Source organism: Protopterus annectens, chromosome 12.part0 (genome assembly GCF_019279795.1).
Source record: "Protopterus annectens isolate FY-2018-M chromosome 12.part0, PAN1.0, whole genome shotgun sequence".
Classification (NCBI taxonomy): Eukaryota; Metazoa; Chordata; order Ceratodontiformes; family Protopteridae; genus Protopterus; species Protopterus annectens.
Genome location: NC_056746.1, coordinates 852,031,707 through 852,052,637, shown reverse-complemented (window position 1 = coordinate 852,052,637; position 20,931 = coordinate 852,031,707). Strand labels below are relative to the sequence as shown.

General features: G+C 36.9%; 1 protein-coding gene across 1 annotated transcript; it reads left to right on the top strand.

Moving 5' to 3' along the window:
* Positions 1-14,268: 14,268 nt before the first annotated feature.
* Positions 14,269-18,960, top strand: SOX18 (SRY-box transcription factor 18). Its single transcript, XM_044089893.1, has 2 exons — positions 14,269-14,890; positions 16,788-18,960. The coding sequence occupies exons 1-2, from the start codon at positions 14,398-14,400 to the stop codon at positions 17,633-17,635; spliced, it is 1,341 nt and encodes a 446-aa protein (XP_043945828.1). The 5' UTR covers positions 14,269-14,397; the 3' UTR covers positions 17,636-18,960.
* Positions 18,961-20,931: the final 1,971 nt, after the last annotated feature.

Genomic DNA, 20,931 nt, shown 5'->3' with positions numbered 1-20,931 from the left:
GTTATGCAATAAAAAATAAAAAAAACTGACAATGCTTTGTCTAAACACATTGTCAATAATATAGGACATAGTTTCGAATTCATGGGAATTGAACATGTCACTTTGGGCCCTAGAGGCGGACCTCAGTCATTATTTTTGGAGACCAGGGAATTAGAGTGGCAAATTGGGGTGGATGCCTACTCTTTCCCTGGCCTTAATGAGTCTTGTAATATCTCTTCAACACTTAAATATAAAAGTTATCAGAGATAGTACGCTCTTTCCAAATTCATTTGGAAAGTATTTTATATTTCTTACTTTTATACTTTTTTATGTTTTTATGTTAACATGAATGATACATAAATATACAATGTTATTTGCTTTGTTATGCTCTTTGATGCATTGTTTTTAATGTCAAGAAGTTTTACTCTTTGGTACTTCCAGAGTGAACAACTTCCTCTTGTTTGTTTTTACTTGGCTACACTGTTTCTAAGGAAATGACATCATGTTTGCACTATTTAAAAGTGTGCTAAGCAACACTGTGGTTCCTTGGCTTGAGGGCATTTGCTGATATAAACAGGCAAGGAAGAACTCAATCTTATCCACTATTCCACTTGCAGAGAAGCAGTGAGAGTATGGGCATGGGTAAGAGCATCACAACGTGTTCTAAAATAGCAACATACATACTTGGTGTGATGCTCCACCACTGAACCAGTAATCAAGGAGCCTCAATCCTCACCACTGAGAACAGTGGGGGGATGTTCCCTAAGAGGATAACAGGTATGCACTGAGTATTTTCCAATGCAGTTCTTCTGCATCAAGTGCAATTTCCTTTAAGAGCACACAGAGACCACAGTAAGTCTGGGTTTCTCCCGCTTTCTCCCAATCCCCAATAATACTCCTCACTGGCACAGCTAGAGTTACGATCTCAGCTGAGTGACCAAACCAAGACCTACCAGCACCATCTCTGTCCAACCAGTGCTTTGTGTCCCTGCCCAAGTAGCTGATACAACACCAATACCACAACAATAAATAGGACGTGCTGGAGGGATAGATTCCTGTCCTAGAGACTTTCCATGCTTTGGAACAAGATCCCAATCTACATTAGGCAGAGCTCGTCACTAACACTCTTCAAAAGAAACCTTGACGAGTGGATGGGAAACAGAAAGTTTACCTCAGGGATCACTTCAGTGGCTCTGCTGGACAGAGGCACAGGGAACTAATTTAAGGGGATGGTGAAAGCCAACACATTCTGGCTAGGCTTATAAATGCCTTCAGGCAGATAGTCTAGTACCCACCTATGAACCCATGAACCTGTGAACATACACTCTTTGAGATTTGATTTATACACACACACACTCACACACACACACACACACACACACACACACACACACACACACACACACACACACACACCTGGGAGAGGCTGGCAAAGGTTTACTAGCTATGCCCTTTTCTGTCCAGGCTATGCCCTTTTCTGTCCAGACTATAAGGTAGTTACCACTGCCACCAGCTACTTTAATGCCTTTAACAAAGAGTGTCCAATCTTACTCTGCAATATTAATATTAATACAAATGGTAGTTTGACCAAGAGCAAGGCTATTAGGAGTGGCCCACAAACTGTCACCAAATAAATATGCAAGTACTCTCAAAACTTAAATATCTCTACACAAATCAGCCACAATTAAAGGTATAAATGTATTTAATAATAAATAAAAGAACAAGAAAATACAAAATATATATTTACAGTGACATCAGAGTTAAAAACCACAGGAAATATTTAAAACAACATTGCTGGACAGTTTCAAATAAATAAATAAAAATATCTAAACTAAGCTCCACTATATTCCCAACTGAATTTAAGAGAATTACTATACCCTAGGTAATTTACTTAATTACATCAAGATAGATGTTGTAGTGAATGGTTCTTGTCAGGTCCAAGAGGGAATACAGAATGCTCTGTCTCTCTAAGAGACTTCTCACATTAATATCTCAAATATTACTGCTGGGATAGCATGCAGAATGACATCATTTCTCATCATCTAACTCTAGATCCCAGATGAAACCCCCACTGCTGGAAGCTGACAGCATTTAGCACCTACCTGTGAAAATACACATACCTCAGATCTTTGGCAGATGCTGGAAGTCATAAAACAATTGCATTCCTTCATGCTTTCAAAGGTAGTAATTAGTTCACTCTGAAGACAATACAGAAAGCTTCTCAGCACAGACTCTGTGTTTCTAGCTCACTGAAAACTTAAATATGCCATCTTTTATTGCATAGCCATAAAGCAATTTGATTTCAGTTACTTTTCTGAAGTTAAACACCTGTATTCCAGTTTTCTCTGTTAAAATATATACAGTTAAACAGTTACAATAGTGTATATACATTTATGTTGTATTCCAGTAGGACACACTGTTGTTACATTTCAAACAGCACTTTGGAAAAAATCTTTTCAACACACACTTCTGTACCAGCAGGATGGTATACACATGATATACGGTTTTAATACATTTGTAACACAGGCATCTTATATAAATCATATTGACATTCAAAAATTATGTACAATTATTTAGAAAATTCCAGATAGTTGTGCTGACAGTATTCCCCTTTGTCACACCTGGGACTATCAAAGTGATTGTGGGCAACCTGAACACACCCAATACTGCTATCCACAAATTGTCTCTCAACAGCAGAGTAGCATTCAGCATATTCAAGAAGTGAGGGAGACCTTGCTAAGATCTTTTTGCTTCACCATTCAACAATGAATGCCTTTACTTCTTCAGCATAGTTTCATAAGTAGGACAGTCACACTAAGATGCATTCCCCCCCCTACTGACCCGTGGGTCTCCTCCATACCTCTTCCATTGCTACTAAGACTGTTACAGAATGACAATGTTTGCAAAGCTCATTTCATTGTCATATCACCCATCTGGCTCTGTCTTGGTTCCCCTTGCTGTTGTCTCATCTGAAGAAGAAACATATCCTTCTTTCACAGAGACCCACTCTGTTAAGTCAACCATCTGGACAACATCATTTGGACATTCAGTCCCTTCACCTAACTTCTTGGTTTCTCCAGTTCCAGTGATGTTTTGGAACCTGTGATTCCCTGTAGATGTTCTTAAACTCATTACAGACTCTCAGAAACCTACATTAGGTTAATCTCTAAGGGAAAATGTTACATATTTTCAATGTGGGCTTGTGACAGAAACATCTCCCCAGTTTCACCACCATTAAAGAAGATGTTAACCTTCTTAACAGAACTATACAATAAAGAATGAAGTTACTCCTCAATCAAGGTACACATAGCAACAATTTATTCTTATCATGAAGGTTTTCCAACTAATTCCCTAGCTTCACATTAATCATGTGTGAAGCTAGGGAATTAGTGTGTCACTAATCATGGATGGCACAGTGGTGCAGCGCTTTGCATTATCGGATTGTCACCTCACAGCAAGAGGTTCTCCAGTTTGATTCTCAGCTGAGATGCCTTCTGTGCGGAGTATGCATGTCATCCCTACGTTTGTGCAGGTTTCCTTCAGGTGCTCCAGTTTCCTCCCACATTACAAAAACATGCATCTGGAGCATTTTCCCCAGGTCTCCACTGACAATTGGATCATTCCAAGTTGGACTTTGCCAGTAAACAAATGTCAAATAAATAAAATAAATAAAATGTAAAGCTTTCATTAATGGCATTGTCTATTCCTGATCTCCAGTAATTAAACCAGTCCTGGCCTTGGATATGAACTTTGTTCTTGAGAGTTTGATGAAGTCTCCTTTTTACCATCAGGTTCAACTGATATCAAGTTCTTAACATTGATAAGCTATCCCTTAGGACAAACCAATCCTTTATGCCTAAAGTAACCACTCAAAAATAATCTTCAGTGCATCCATCTACCAGTATTTTTATCCAAGTATTCTAAGAAAGGGAAGTACTTGTTGCATTGTCAGGATGTATCCATACTATTTAAGGTTCAATTTGGGTCACATTAAGGCTTTCATGAAAGATGAAGAAGTCTTTAACATTTTCCCAGTGGCTAGACTTGGTCAAAAGATTACCAAGGATAAATTGTTAAAATGGATTTCTGACTGCATTTCCTTTTGTTACATTGAAGCAGGTACGCAGCTTCTTCTTCTTCTTTTGGCTGCTCCCGTTAGGGGTCGCCACAGCGGATCAACTGTTTCCATTTCTTCCTGTCCTCTGCATCTTGCTCTGTCACACCAACCACCTGCATGTCCTCTCTTACCACATCCATAAACCTTATCTTAGGCCTTCCTCTTTTCCTGTTACCTGGGAGCTTCATCCTTAGCATCTTTTCCCCAATATACTCTGCATCCCTCCTCAGCACATGCCCAAACCAATGTAATCTTGCCTCTCTGGCTTTGTATCCAAACCTTCCAACCTGGGCTGACCCTCTAATATACTTATTCCTAATCCTGTCCATCCTCACCACACCCAGTGCAAATCTTAACATCTTCAACTCTGCCACGTCAAGCGCTGGCTCCTGCCTTTTTGTCAGTGCCGCTGTCTCCAACCCATATAACATAGCTGGTCTCACTACCCTCTTGTAGACCTTCCCTTTCACTCTTACTGGTACTCGTCTGTCACAAATCACTCCTGACACTCTTCTCCACCCACTCCATCCTGCCTGTACTCTCTTCTTCACCTTTCTTCCACACTCACCATTACTCTGAACTGTTGATCCCAAGTATTTAAACTCATCTACCTTCGCCATCTCTACTCCTTGCATCCTCACCATTCCTCTATCCTCCCTCTCATTCACACACACATATTCTGTCGTAGTCCTGCTGACCTTCATTCCTCTTCTCTCTAGAGCATATCTCCACCTCTCCAGGGTCTCGTCCACCTGTTCCCTACTCTCACTACAGATCACAATGTCATCTTCAAACATCATAGTCCATGGGTACTTCTGTCTGCTCTCGTCTGTCAACATGTCCATCACCATTGCAAATAAGAAAGGGCTCAGAGCTGATCCTTGATGTAATCCCACCTCCACGTAAAATGCATCCGTCACTCCCACCACAGACAGACCTCACCACTGTCACACTACCCTCGTAGATATCCTGTACCACTCTTACATACTTCTCTGACACTCCTGGCTTCCTCATACAATACCACAACTCCTCTCTAGGCACCCTGTTGTATACTTTCTCTAAGTCCACAAAGACACAATGCACCTCCTTCTGACATTCTTTGTACTTCTCCATCAACACTCTCAGAGAAAACATTGCATCTGTAGCACTCTTTTCTGGCATGAAACCATACTGCTGATCACTAATCATTAGCTCCCTTTTTAACCTAGCTTCCACTACTCTTTCCCATAACCTCATGCTGTGACCGATCAGTTTAATCCCTCTATAGTTACTACAGCTCTGCACATCACCCTTATTCTTAAAAATCGGTACCAAAACCTTTTTCTCCATTCCTCAGGCATCCTCTCACTTTCCAAGATTTCATTAAACAATCTAGTTAAAAACTCCACTGCCATTTCACCTAAACACCTCCATGCTTTCACAGGTATGTCATCTGGACCAACAGCCTTTCCATTCTTCATCCTGTTCATAACTATCCTTATTTCCTCCATGCTAATCCACTACATTTCATGATTCACTATCCGCACATCATCCAACCTTCTCTCCCTCTCATTCTCTTCATTCATCAGCCCCTCAAAGTACTCTTTCCTGAAGCAGGTACACAACTTAGCATTCCAAAAAAGACTCACTCTATTAGGACTCAAGTTATATCCACATGTCTATGTAACCCTCCACTTGATAAGATCGCAGTAGCTATTATCAGTGCATACCTTTGCCAAGTATAACAGCCATGACGCTATTTCTGGGATGAGAAAATCTTTTTGGGGTGGCCATTCCAAAGGATTTGCTGGGCTAAGCCACCCACATTAGCTGGGGAATCTGTCTTGATATTCCAGTGTCCTGACTAGATACACCTCTAAACTATAACAAAATCAGTTTTATATGAAGTCTTATGTGACTATATCAAATTTTCCAATAAAAAAATGAAAAAAAATGAAGTGCTAAATTTCTGACTTGATGAAACTCTTGTATCGTGTTAGTCAGATATTGCAATATATCTGATGCAAAAATGCACTTCCTTTGTCTTGACAAGTAAAATCCATCCATATATATATATATATATATATATATATAAAAATATAAAAATATATATATATATATATATATATATATATATATATATATATATACTGCAAATAAGGCTTGCATATTCTATACATTCCTTCTTTTTCTTTTTAAAATAGGTCATTTTTTTCATGTAAGTGTTTTCCTACAAAAGTATTTTCATTCACGCCGACCTGACTCTCCTTTCTATGTGTGATCTGTGGCAAATAATTTATTCCACCTGTACAAGCTGTTATCTATGAGGGCTGTAAGTGGTGCTTAAAGATGAGATCATTTGATCCAGCACAAATTAAAACAGCTGCATTCTTTCTACATTTAGGCATCTTTAGGCACTACTAATGTCTTATATTTTTGCTCATGGCAGGCATAACACTATTCACTGTTCATTATCCTCTCTGCAAATGTATCAGTTCCTATAATAACTGAATCTCTGATTAGTAATATTTAATTTCTGCCCACAAATGTATTAATATCTACTATTTCACTTGTTATAACAGAATATTCTTCACTACTAGTAGTCTTATTAATGTCACTGTGCTCACCACTTAACATAATTTGCAGTCTTCCACGTCATGTCTAGCTCTCTTTGTATTTCTATAGCCTGAGCTATTTTGTCAACTTCGGTATTTCTCCTCTTTTCCATTACAGTGATGTTTTTTTAACCCTTCCAAGTTTAGCTTATGTAGTTTTTCCTTTTAGCCTGATACTCATTTCTTTTTTCAGCCTTGTCTGCTGGAACAATGATATAATTTCTGTAGACTGAATGTTTTGTGATTGAACAATGTTATCATTCCCTATAATGTGGATATTGCACATCAAAAAGGTTATGTCCTTTTTTTCAGTATATTTTCTCAAAGCATAATATATTAGTCTGTTTCTTTTTTTCCTAGTTATTTTTTGTGACCTTCTCCCTTTGCTTCGTTTTTTATTTTGCCCTACATGATCTGAATCCTCCTATTGCTGCATACTTGTATCCCAAATTGCAACAGTGTCATCTGTAGTATCAAGTTATTAATAGGGGTTGAGTGAGCCTTGCTAGCAGAGGGCACTTCCTTTCTTAAATGTATTCTGTTTGCCTATTATTATTTATCTCAGCAGCACAATCATGAAAATATTTAACAAGAGTTTCTTAGCTATGCCATTTGCACAGATACAATCGTCCCCAGCAGGTATAACTTTACTATCAATAATGGCAAGCAAATCATCCAGGTTTTGACAGGAGGAACAAAAGTCTCCAATGTAATCATCTGTTTCCTTTATATATATAGATAATTATATATACATTTAATACATTGAACAATATACTTATGTCTCACCAAATTGTTAAAGGCATATCATCCATTTCAGTGGCAAACATTTAAAAAAATTTTAAAGATGCACAAATGTCTAAATTGATAACCAAAGAATTCACAGAAATTACAGCAGCTAGTAAAAAAAAGTCAACTTGTATGAGGAAATCACACAATGTAGAAATCAGTATTAAATAAAGTACAAAGGGAAATATTTCATAAAGTAGTTATTATGATCTATTGCACCAGTCTAACACAACACATTAGGTTGTTAGATATGGCTTTGTGTTGTACATGATAGCTTGCTCAGTCGACACCTGGCAGTCATTGCTCAAGTTAGAAATAGTTAGGCCCCTTAGGAGGGATAGAATATGCCTTCCTACAATCTATCCCTTTCTCTCAACAAACAGTAAAAATTGGCGGTAAAAAACTAAAATACAAATCAAATAAAGCTTTTCATACCAAACAGTTACCCAGGAAAGCATTTAATAACACTGGATAATTTGAGATACTTGTATACATTCTTTTCTTTGAAGACCATATCAATGACATCTGTCAAGATAGTATAAAATTCCTTGGTTATATGGATAGCTTTGTCTAATAAAAGTGTTCTGCATTTCTTTTACCACTGTTTAATTGGCTAGTTAGATACAAAATGGAATACACTATGCAAGTTTGAAATCCTACAATGCAAAACCAGACTAAATTACTAGAAAAGATACAGAAGAAATTTTTATAAATTATAAATTTAAAAAGAGGTTTAAAGAAAATGTTTTCTTTTTATTGTATAATTTTGTATATTCTTAACTTGTTAAGTAGTAGTTAGCGGAGCTTTTCTCCTCGGGCCTCCACTGAAAATGGACATGTATCCAGTTGGGCTAGCCCGGTTAACAAATGTAAAATAAAAAATAAATACATTATAAATGGTCTTCAGTTGTTAGCTTATCCTGACAAGTTAAGGTATTTAGACTTATTCACAAGTAAATATGTGATTCAAAGGGATGATTTAATCTTAATCTACAGAGGATACAAGTATCTATTGATGTGTTAACCTTTAGGACTGAAACATTTATTCAAACATGGTACTAGTAGATTTTTTTAATTTAATTTGGTAAAAAGTAATTTACAACAGAGTTCTCTAATAGGAAGGATTTGTTATTATAGAGTAAAGTTCTAGCCATGTGAAAATTTCTGGTGATGTTGAAACATTTAAATCTAATTTGGAGTTGTACTATGGGGGTGATACATTTAATTTGTAGATGGGGCATTTATGCCCCTCTGGATACTGCCCATATTCTGTATATCTGTATGTATGTATGTATGCATTTATTGTGTATTTATATATGTCATCTTCAATGTATAAATTTATTTTAAAATCCATGTATTCATTTTCTGAACATACTTCCTGCCATTGATTATGGTTGTCACTGAAAAAGGTCTTCAGACCAGTTTACTTACCTGATTTAAAAAAAAAGATTGTCCACTAAAGCATACATAATATGCAAGGCACAGCATGCAGTAAATAACTACTCATGTAGTTTTAAGTTTTTCCTTGCTACATACATGTGCACAAACAGACACACAATTATACTTTCATACATATGCATGCACTTTTAAATGTACATTTCTTGCAAAAATGCAAGTTTTTCATCAGTATAGCCAGTAGAGATATGATTAGATGTGCTACTGTCCTGCATTCTGTGTTTCAACTTATATATCTTACATTACTTGTTAAATGCTACAAATACAAAGAGACTAAAAAGATTTTCCTTTTGAGGAGTTTGAGCTCATGCTAGTGTACTAAAAGAACACATATTTTTGAATCTGCTGCATATTATTTTTAATATGTATGTGTCTAAAGTCGACATAGTGCAGCACCAAAACATGTTTGCTCTTAATTTGAAAAAAATAAATAAATAAAAACATTTGACAGAATCATGATGCTTTACTTCTCCAAAGTTCAGATGCAAACCCTATAGTATACAAGTGCAACACAGCCACAAACTTTGAACATGTGAGGCACATTAAAGTGCTGTGTGTGTTTGGAGATTTTAATACTTGAAGGCCCACTGTCAATAATTATGAAAATGTATGCTATGAACTCGCACAGTATACTATTAGATAATTTGGGCTAAAAGACTTGACATGTTCTGCAATTAAATGAGCACAAGGTGTATTTATACACTAACTCTCTTCTGTTCTGACAGTTCCAAAGCAATATTTTAAACCAACTGGCCTTCAGCAATGTTCAAAGAAAACTCAGCACTAAAATGAACCTCTGTAGAATTCCTTGAACTTTCTCTTTTATACACCCAAATTGATGCAAGTACACTTCTGATTGAAATGCAGTTTTGTTCATGCTGATACTGATGAAAGAAAATCATTGTATCATGCAACTAAACTGAACATTTGCAAATTAATTCATTTCACTAACATGAAAACTAGAGTATTAACAACAATTCTCTGCAGTGCCTAGTGTAGCTACTACACCCGTGTAATTCACATATGCACCCACCTTCATACGATCTGTATAGATACAATGCTCTTCTTTTGGAATATATTTTAAAATGACGTACTAGTAAAACAACTCTAAAATGACTGTGAAACACAGTTTTGCTTGCTACAAGTTATTATGGTTTATTGACCAATTCTACATAAAGTGTAAGTGGACACATATAAAGTAATCAAACAAACAAATAAGCAAACAATAATAATAATAATAATAATAATAATAATAATAATAATAATAATAATAATAATAATAATAACAATAATAAACATACAAGTTAAACAGTACTTTTCTTACCTCAAAGTGTACAACATAAAATATTGAGGAATAGTAGAGCATTTACTGAATGTGTGATATTAATGAATATGTACACCTTAACCTCCTACTTCCAACCCCAACCTGGAAAATGCATATGTCAGTTTATGGGAAGGGTTTGTAGGCCACAACATTAGGGTCTTCCATTTTCTGTTTATAACTAAAATCTTAGACCTCCCCTTCTATCTGGGCACTCACTATGATAGCACCAATATGGTGATCACATGAGGGGATGTTATTTAATGTATCATCCAAAGGAATGCATACCTCAGTAGTAGAACACCCCTTTTTTTCCTGTCTGCAATACCACCATCTCTGGCAGATAGAACAGAACCCTAGCGTAACTTCTCCTCTGAAGGCTGGGAAAGCTTTAATGGTAGCTGCTGTAAGCTTGTTTGCTCCTTACTGAGAAGGTCCATGCGCCATCTCTAAAGTTTTAAATTGCTGACTGTCTGAAGAGTGCTTTTCCTAAGAGGGTAGGATAGACTGCATGGGGGGTGTAACTTACCCAAGAATGTCCCTGCTCTATTTGTTCTTTGCAACTAATCCATTGCTAACTCATAGCATAGGTTTTCTCCTTCTGTCCCTCCACTACTGGTACAGACTCATTCCACTTGCTTGTAATGTTAGGGCTAAGATTCCCCTGTGGGGGTCCTTATCAGTAACCATAGAACTAGCAGTATTAGACCCTGGTAAAATATTACACCTAATGCCCACTTGTGAACCTGTGTCCACTCCCACACAGCCATAATACTTAACATTACTTCTCTGCATCAAAACTACAGCTAAGTAACATGTACATGTATATAAACACTCTGCATAGTTAATCTTTCCAGGGCTGCACAACCAAACTGGTGTTATAACTGCATTTTATAAATGGTGCCTTTGTGAGCAAGCACGATGCTGTCTGATCACATTTGTAGTCATTCACTGTACACTGCATATTCAAAGCATTTTAAACTACCTGTAAGGGTCAGACTGTTACAGCAAAAAACTGCAAGTGGATTACAAAGCTGCTGTGCTGAATAAGATACTTACAACCTCCTCAAACACACCCCAGGACTCTAAGCAAGTTCCTACACACACACATACATACAGACATACATCTATCTATATATATATATATATATATATATATATATATATATATATATATGTGTGTGTGTGTGTGTGTGTGTGGTGTACATGGTCACTTGTGCTTAATGTGTATATATATATATATATATATATATATATATATATATATATATATATATATATATATATATCTATAGTAAACAAAAAAACAAAATAAAATAAAGAAATAGATCATTGACACATTTGTCAGTAAGCTGTGAGGTTGCCACTAATAGTTCTATTATTATGAACCATGTGGTGTAAATGGTGCTTTTAAAAGCAATACCTTAGAAAATTCATCAGAATACATCTGCACCATTAGCAGCAGTCAATTTCCAACAACTAGTGCCCACAAATTACAACATATTTATCCCTTTTGATGGTACAGGTGCCTTTACCCCATCTGCATTCCATACATAGTATGTTCTTAAGCCAACTGATTTTACTGGTGAAACTGAACTCATGAAAAATGGTAATGTGACTGAGAGGAGACACTTAGTACCACTTACATGCAAAAATACCCTAACATGCCCTTAGAAATGGAGGTTGGTAGGTTATTGCATGTGTTAATAGACTCTTAGACAGACTGTTAGAAAATATATGCATAGTGGGATGCTCTGTAACACTACCTTGTGCTTGGGTCATGAGTAAGGGTACTCAACAGAAATTCATTATGAAGATGCAAACATTATTTTTGAGACATGAATTTGCCTAGTGTGCTGCACATGGAAATAAATGATTGTTACACACTGTACCTATTCTGCATTAGAATTCTAATAATTAAGGTGATTTCCCAAACTTTTCAAAGGCTTCCAAACCAGAAAACTCACTTTAAAAAGAAACTCTAGTCAGAAACATCAAACCAGAACAGAAGAGAATGGTACAAAGAGAGACAGAGAATAATTTACAACATTTCTAAACACTGATTTGCTTCATTTAGAGTTATAAAATTCAGATTATTGCATGTTAAGAGTGAAGAGTTGTCTTTCTTTCTTTCAAATCTAGCAACATTATTTGCATCTCTACAAGACAGTGTTTTGCTCTTTAATGAGTTTGGATTATAGAGATAGCCAGTTTTCTTTTCTGTTTAATCACAAAGGAAACCCCTGATAAATTGTCAAATTGTGTTTGTCTAAAGGCAAGGGTCCGCTGCTCTGTGCTTGCTAAGCAGTTTGGACAAGCCTGTTTAGGGCTGCCACCTTTCCAAGTGCCTAGAATGGGTCCTTTTTACAGAAACGTGAACATTTACACTATAATGTCCACAACTAGAGCAAAATATTGGACTTTTTATGTTAGCAAAATCAAAGCTCACTTATAAAAAATATTTAAAAAAGGCATGCGAATTCTTTCTGTTTAGGGCTGCACCTTTACCCAACTAGGGGGCATATCTGTCTGGAACGTGAAATTTTCCAGGACAAACAACATCCTGAACGATGCAGAATATTATTTTACTGTTCTTTGCAAAAAGCAGCGAGTCTCTCTTTTTGAATGTTAGCTGTTTCTGTTGCTTTCGGTTATATTAAACCTTTCAAATTCGAACTTTTCTGTAGTACTTTAAGAAAAGTAGAAAAATGCTCTAAAATATCAGGACATTTACCATTTTGTGTGTGTGTTTATTTTTCAGAGCATAGCAGCTCAAATCAGGACTGTCCCGTATAATTAGGGACAGGTGATGGCCTTGTTTCTGTTATTTAATATCAATGTGTTTCAAATACAAAACAGTTGTTTCGTGCAATTATTGACGGAAGATTAGAAATTTTTTCTGTCCTGAAAGCTCAGGACGTTGGCAACGTTTCATGTCTTTTCGCAGGATGCAGCCAACTGCCCAACTAGGGATTGTCCTTCTTAACGAGGTACACCAGGTAACCCTAAGCCAAAGTAGATAATTTGAGACAGGCAGACAGCCAAACTTAAGTACACTATTTCTGTTTAGTGAGCTGCTTGGGGAAAGGGACCCCGAAATAATAACAGTCATGGCATTACATTGCGGGCAGCATCCATACCCCGGTTTACTCCAGCATCTTTCTCTGGCTAATCCGCTGCATACTGCAGGTAGGGGTTAATTGTACGCAATTTTTTTTCCATCTTTGAAACCTTTTTTTTTTTTTTTTTTTTAATTTTAGTTTGATTTGTATTTTTACTGTCTATTCAAAGAAACAATAGGCAGCTAAAGCCAGAAATCCGACGTTTGTGGTCAGCTTCCTCCGGCAAAGAGATGGTGAACTAAATGGACAATGCAATTTCTCAGGAGAATCTTGTATTCTTTGTATCCGACAAGTCCGTGTGTGTGTGTGTGTGTGTGTGTGTGTGTGTGTGTGTGTGTGTGTGTGTTTCAAAAGACAAAAATTATTTTGGTTAGGATTAATCATAATTAGGAAAAACTGTTGAATTGTTGCTTGCAGATGGGTGCCGTAACTTTTTTAATGGATTGTAGTACCTAACGGATAAATGCCAGTTATTACTGATTGCAGTATCTAACATGTGCCATTTATTTGCTGGAAAAAAAACATTTGATCAACTTTCTGATTCAAATTATTTTAAAATAAGGTCAAATCGTTGGCAAACAGCCTCTCTACATTTCCTTACCAGATGGAAAAAGTACATTTAGGGCCACTTAATTTGGTGAAAAGAGTTGTACGCGACTGTTTCCACAACATTAACTAACTCAGAATATCTTGTTTTTTTTTAGGTACTTCACTAAACTAACTTAGAGGTACTCCAACACCCCCCTCCTTTCTGAGCGCACACTTTTTCTCTAAATCCGGTGAAGTGTCACACTTTTGCAAAATTTCCTGGACTCCTCCCTCAAAGAACTGTTATTTTTTTAATATTTGTGGCAGCTGATTGGCTCGGGAAGTCTATATGTTCCACATCACAACAGGACCTAGTTTCAAAAGAAGTTCTGCACGCTTTTTATTTGGAGACTTGAGAGGAAAATACTTTCATTGTTTTTTTTCTGGTTTGAAGAGCTGGTCACAGCTGCATCTCCCGAGAGCAGCCTAGCTGTAATGCATAGATCTGCGTCCATTTACTGCAGAGAGGAGGAGACCCCGCAGTCCCGGCCAGGCGGCTGTTCATGGGCGGTGGCATCCCAAACTCCAGGCTCTGAGCCTGGACTCCCTTTCCATCACAGCTCCCCTCACACAGACTCGGGGACTGTCGGACCTGTTCCGTGTCAAAACAAATCAGACCGGCTTTTCGAATTTGGTCCCATTGCCAGAGGAGATACGGTGGCAATAACTGCTGCAGGTGGTACCCTGTCCTCCCCCCTCTCCTCAACCTCCTCCTCCTCATCATCTGCTCCGAGCCGCTCGCCCAGTCCAGGTTCCCCATCAAGCTACGGGTATGGTCCTCCAGCCAGCAAAGCAGACAGCAAAACCGGGCCAGATGGTAGGATTCGTCGCCCCATGAATGCTTTCATGGTCTGGGCCAAGGATGAAAGGAAAAGGCTGGCGCAACAAAATCCCGACTTACACAACGCTGTCCTGAGCAAGATGCTGGGTGAGTAACGCAAAATGGGGAAAGCTACATTTATTACAGTTAGAGTGACAATCCACTACAAACTTTTCAAATTAGGTAACCGATATTCGTGCTAGATCAGAAGCTATTTAGAATATAATAGACTTTATGATAATGAAAGGAGACGTGCTTTCTCAATTCATAGACATAAAAGTAACTTTTGATTACTATGAGTTAACAAAGTTGTAAATGAATGCTGGAAATGGTGTGCCTGTGACCAACACTTGCTTACTAGTTATGTAATAATTCATAACTTAACGCATTAGCTACTGATAGATTCCTGATAGATTTATTGGCTACAAAACAGACCAGCATCAATCAACAGGCAAAAGCTGCTCACTGTGCACAAAAACTTATAGCTCAGAGGTATTGCTCTCTCCTCCATAAAATGTGTAAGTTTTATGGCAAAATCGTGAGGATTTCAATAACCGAAATGCATCATGTTAAAACAAATCATATTGTTCTATCATAGCTCTCAACTGTACATCTCCAAAATGAGGAACACTAGCCCTCATAATGTGGAACAAATGGGCAACATGTAGAACACATACTAATAATGGCTTACTAACAACTTCAACTAGGAAGGTCATAAGATGGTTAAATTATGCTGGTTTTACTTATAAAGAAGATATTTTAATGAATTTTATGATTCATTTCTATTTACCATGGATTCCACTAAAAACAATTCCTAACACTGAATGTGTGACAGACCCTTTCAATGTGGAACGTCGAGGAACATGAACTTTTTAAGATCCCAAATGAGGTACATTCCTTGTAATGAGGTACACTTGAGAGGTATGAGTTCTATAAGGTTTGTAAGCTAACAGTGGCAGTATATACAAGTTCTAACCTTTATCCATGATTTATCCCTGATTACTGAGTGAAAGGGTTAAGAGCTCACTCCTAGCTGTCTAGGAAAGCAGTGGAATGATTCACTGCAGAGTTGACAATACTAGGTAAATGCAAGTAAAGTCAGCCAGATGGTTGCTAATATCTTAACTATGGCCTTTCTGTCTTTCAATATGGCCAAAATCCTTGGGATAGGTTTTTCTTGCCAGCCTTCAAAGTAACATTGCTGTGCAGCTATTGACAAATATTACTGCCATACAGTATATAGATGGATGCAAGTTACAAACCTGAATCTCTGTCTGTGCATACATAAGTGAAAAAATAAAGAAAAAAGAAAGAAATGTCAATGACATGATGGCATTCATCATTAATTTAGAACGGCATTAATCATTAATTTTGCAATGGTGTTTCTCTTATTATCACATTGTGTAAATTCACTAGGGATATTCCTTTGGTTTTCATTTTGATTTATCATTGCACAGAATTTATAATTATTTATATATACTGAAAATGCAGAAACAGATAAAAACAACATTGAGAATGTTTATTTTCTTATGGACAAACCCTGACATGATTTTATTAAATAAAAGGAATGAATGTGATAAAGTAACTGTTAGGAAAACTCGTTTAAAGCAAATGAATCAGAACTAGAAAAGGGATAACTTTAAGATAAATATATTGTACTACTGGAATAAAAGCTGGGGACAGGGATCAGCTATACATGTTAATAATCTAACTGAATATGAATATTAATGGATTGGGCTAATCACTGGAAAATACATAGGGTCTGCTGAGGCAAATAAAAGTGAGGATTGGTAAGTTAGAGGCCCCTTTCCTGCTGAAGAATTCTATGTGTGAAAGTACAATTTTTTTTGAAGCAATGATTTCATTCATACAGCTGTACATTACTACTCCTGTATAGGTAGACTGATGAATAAACATGCTCTGCCAGGGCACATTTTTACTTTAGAAATGGTAGCTGATATTATTGGAAACATAAGGGATTCAGTTTCTTGTCATCTCATTGCAGGTCAGTCCTGGAAAGCTCTTGATGCTGAAGAGAAGCGACCTTTCGTAGAAGAGGCAGAAAGACTGCGTATTCAACATCTCCAAGACCACCCTAACTACAAGTATCGTCCAAGGAGAAAGAAACAAACCAAGAAGACTAAACGGATGGAGTCTAGTATCCTTCTACATAACCTTTCCCAGCCTAGTGGAGAGAATTTTAATGTGAGTCATCAGAGTATAAGCCAGCAAGGACACCACAGACTTCCTCAACTCAACCACTTCCGAGAACTCCACTCTAACATTGGATCTGATTTAGAAAACTATGGGTTGCCAACTCCTGAGATGTCTCCATTGGATGTTTTGGACCAGGCTGACCCAGTATTCTTCCCTTCTCATGCACAAGAGGACTGCAGCATGATATCCTTCAGAGGTTACCACCACCCAATGGAGTTTTCCCAAGACAAGGTCCTAGCTCGAGAGATGGCAGTGCCCTATTCTCAGACCCCAGCAACCATGGCAGATGTTATGAGGACTTCTCCTACAGCTAGCTTTTATTACAACCAGGTGTGTTCTGGACCTCAGGGTGGCCCTATTGCCCACATGGGGCAGCTTTCACCTCCTCCTGAAGGCCATCACACTGAGCATGTTGACCAGATGACTCAAAATGAGCTTTGGACAGATGTTGACCGCAGTGAGTTTGACCAATATTTGAACATGAACAGGACTCGTCCTGAGGCTCCAGGACAATCTTACCATGTGTCCCTGCCCAAGATCACCCCTCGAAGTATTTCATGTGAGGAAGGCAGTTTGATATCTGCCTTGGCTGATGCTAGCAGTGCTGTGTATTATAGTACTTGCATAACGGGCTAATTGAGACAGACTCCTACAGTGCTCAAAATCTCATCACCCATATGTGGAATTACAGGCCTCAAAGTATAGAAGAAAAAGTCAGAATGTCAATGATATTGACATACGGCCTGAGAGAAGTGTTACAGTCGAGGCATTAATGTTTATAACGTTTCTTGACTAATGAAGGTTAACATGTGAATGGAGAAGGTGCAGAAACATTTAACTGTATTTAATTCATCCAAAAAAGAGAAAATAAACTCTCAGTTAGTGGGCATCAAGTTTTTTTTTTTCGTGTGGAACAGCATTTAGTTAATATATGACAACTGTTTTTAGAGGGATAAGGTAGAAGAGGTATACAAGCTGCAACACAGTTACTGGAAGTTATGGACAGTGGTGCTTTAAAGGAGCAAACTTCTAAAACTGTCCTGGTATAGAAAAGATAAGACATAATGACCACTGTAATGCAAAGTGATAAAAGTGAGTGACATGCATTTGAGAGATAATGGTACACTTGTTGCAGAGGTAAAATGATGGGCATTTCTCAGATTCTAGGAATTTAAGAGATACAGAAATATGTCTGGTGGATAAAATGAAGCATCTTCCTCTTAATATGGGTCAGGTGAGCAGTTTGGGGAGAAAGGCTTTAAAGAAGTAAAATAAGGGGCATCTTGTTAATTACAGGCACTTACGTCTATAAATGTTGAAGGCTTTTGAAAAGATGAAGTAAGGGTTAAGTGTCATGAAGCTTGTTGATGGGACATAGTAAGCGAGAGACTGACAATACCTTAAAACCTGATTGTTATTAAGAAAGTAACCCTTTACTTCCTTACAACATTGTTTAATGCAATGTTACTCCATTTGTTTTTGTAAATATCTGTTGCAGCCAAAGTGAAAGCATATTGTTTCCCTCCCTCACCAGCTGGATCAGCATTGTTACAGTCGGAGACTGACACATCATTCAAGTACCTTTAAAACCTGAGTCTAGCAAGTTAAAATAATTTGTGTTATTTCTGAAGAAGCTGTACAATGCTATAATTATCTATATTTTTTTAAATGTGAAAACAAACATTATTTAATTATTTTTTTCCTTCTAAATTGCCAGACCGTTTTAAGAAAGGCATAATTGTCAGTAATTTTATGTATGCAGCTATTATATTGTCAGTTGTTCATACACTATGTGTGTGCAAGAATGTGTTAATGTGTGTGTGTATGTGAGTATTGTTTTTTTAAACCACTTATCATTTTGAGTAAGACTGACAAAAAGCATGTTTTATAGTACTTTTTAAACAGCATAATTTCTTTAAGAAAAACATTGTAATATTATTAAAACTGAATTCCTAAATGTTTCTGTGTGTGTCTTTATTTAGCACAATATTTTCTCATATGAAACAAGCCATAACATTTGTTGAATCAATAAAACAATTAATAGTAATATTTTTGAAGAAGCCATGTAAAAGACACTTGTCTTAATTTGCTTAGATTACTTAAGATCCTGCTGAGTCTTGTAGTGAATATTATTTGAAAAAAAAAATGAAATTCATAGTGCAGGCACCTACAGTTTGATAGACATTCAAACACACACACAAACACACACACACACACACACACACACACACACACACACACACACACACACACACATGACAACTTGCTGAACCACTGTTTTGTGAATCACAGCTGGCTAAATAACTTATAGTATTTCAGTGCGTCTGAAAAAAGAACAAAAAAAGAAAAATAACAACACCAAAAATAAAAACCGGAGTAAAATTATCTGATTTTTCCAATAGGAAACCACTCTCCAGCAGCCCCATGAAATGGTGGAAGTGGGGGTCTATGCCCAGCTCACTTACCTTTCCAAGTTTCTGAATATAAGATCTCAGGGTTATGATATTTAACTAGAGGTGTAGGGCATGTAACAGGTCTTGTTGAATAGCAAAATAGCATCAGATTATTTTATGAGTACATTTGCTGCACTTTATTTATTTTAAACATATGCTTATTTTTGTAACACACAGATTGTGTTTATCTGGCATTTTTCTGTTACTGGTCTGGAAAAATGAAATCATATGTTACAGTGTAACATTGTTTTCAGCAGTATGCATGTGAATGCATGTCCCTGTAAGAAATTTGTCCTGGCCTGATGTGTCTCCTTATGTCTTTGCAGTTAGTGCACTAATAGCTGCTGCAATATTTCATACAGTACTGAGACTGTGTTATGCTTAGATCTTTTAAAAAAGAGCTTCTTTCATATATTTTACTCTGTATGTTTGTGTTTTATTGTGTAGTCACAAAAAGATTGAAAAGGAGCAAAACTAGCATGAAAGTGACCATAGCGCCCAACCTTCCATTTCCAAAATGTGGAACACAACCTCTCATAATGTGGGGCAAATATGAGGAACACTTGCAACAGCCTGATAACAAATTCAAGTAAGAAATTCACATGATGGTTTCAATTTATTACTTTATACTTATAATACATTTTTTGATGAATTAATATGATTCAGAATTACTTACCAGTGATATCAGTTCAAAACATTCATAACATTGGATATGAAAGAGACACTTTGAATGTAGAAGTTAGAGGAACATGAACTTTTTAAGACTCAAGGAGGAACATTCCTTATAATGACATACATTTGACAGGCATGACAGTGACAGTACCTCACTCTCAGTTGACGTGGCACATTACCCTTTTTCATTTTTCAGCTGTTGCTTAAGCATAGGAAGGAAAGAACACAAATAAACATATTACAGCATGCACATAATGCTTGCTGTCATAACATTCTTATTAAGACTTATTAACTTTCAATCCAAGCGGGTTTCTTCAATTGAAAGTTAATTGCACATAGTCAGCAATTTACATTGATGACTCCCAAAAATAATGATAGCATTGAAACAACAAAAGAAGTAAATGAGGCTGTACAGTTCAGCGTGTGAAGTACTACAGCTGAATAAATTCATTGCAGCCAAAATCTGGCATCTGCTTATTACTGTAGTGGAGATTGTCATTGCCTTGAGAAGGCAGCATCCTAGGTTCAAGGATGCCCACAGGTTGTCAGCCTTAATACTATTGTATGTGCGATCCTGTTTGATAACATGATTGCAACTTAATTATTTAGTTTAGATATGGGTTTTTCATATTTGGAAGAACATGTCTTCTGTCTGGGGTACAATGTTTTCTGTCTGGGTTCAAGAAGGGTTATAGGGACTTCTAGCCTCACAGTGAGTGTTTTTGATGAGATACGGTAAATGACTGTATAGTACAACTTTATTATCTATATTTTTATTCAACATTTTCCCTTTCATTAATTTTGAGA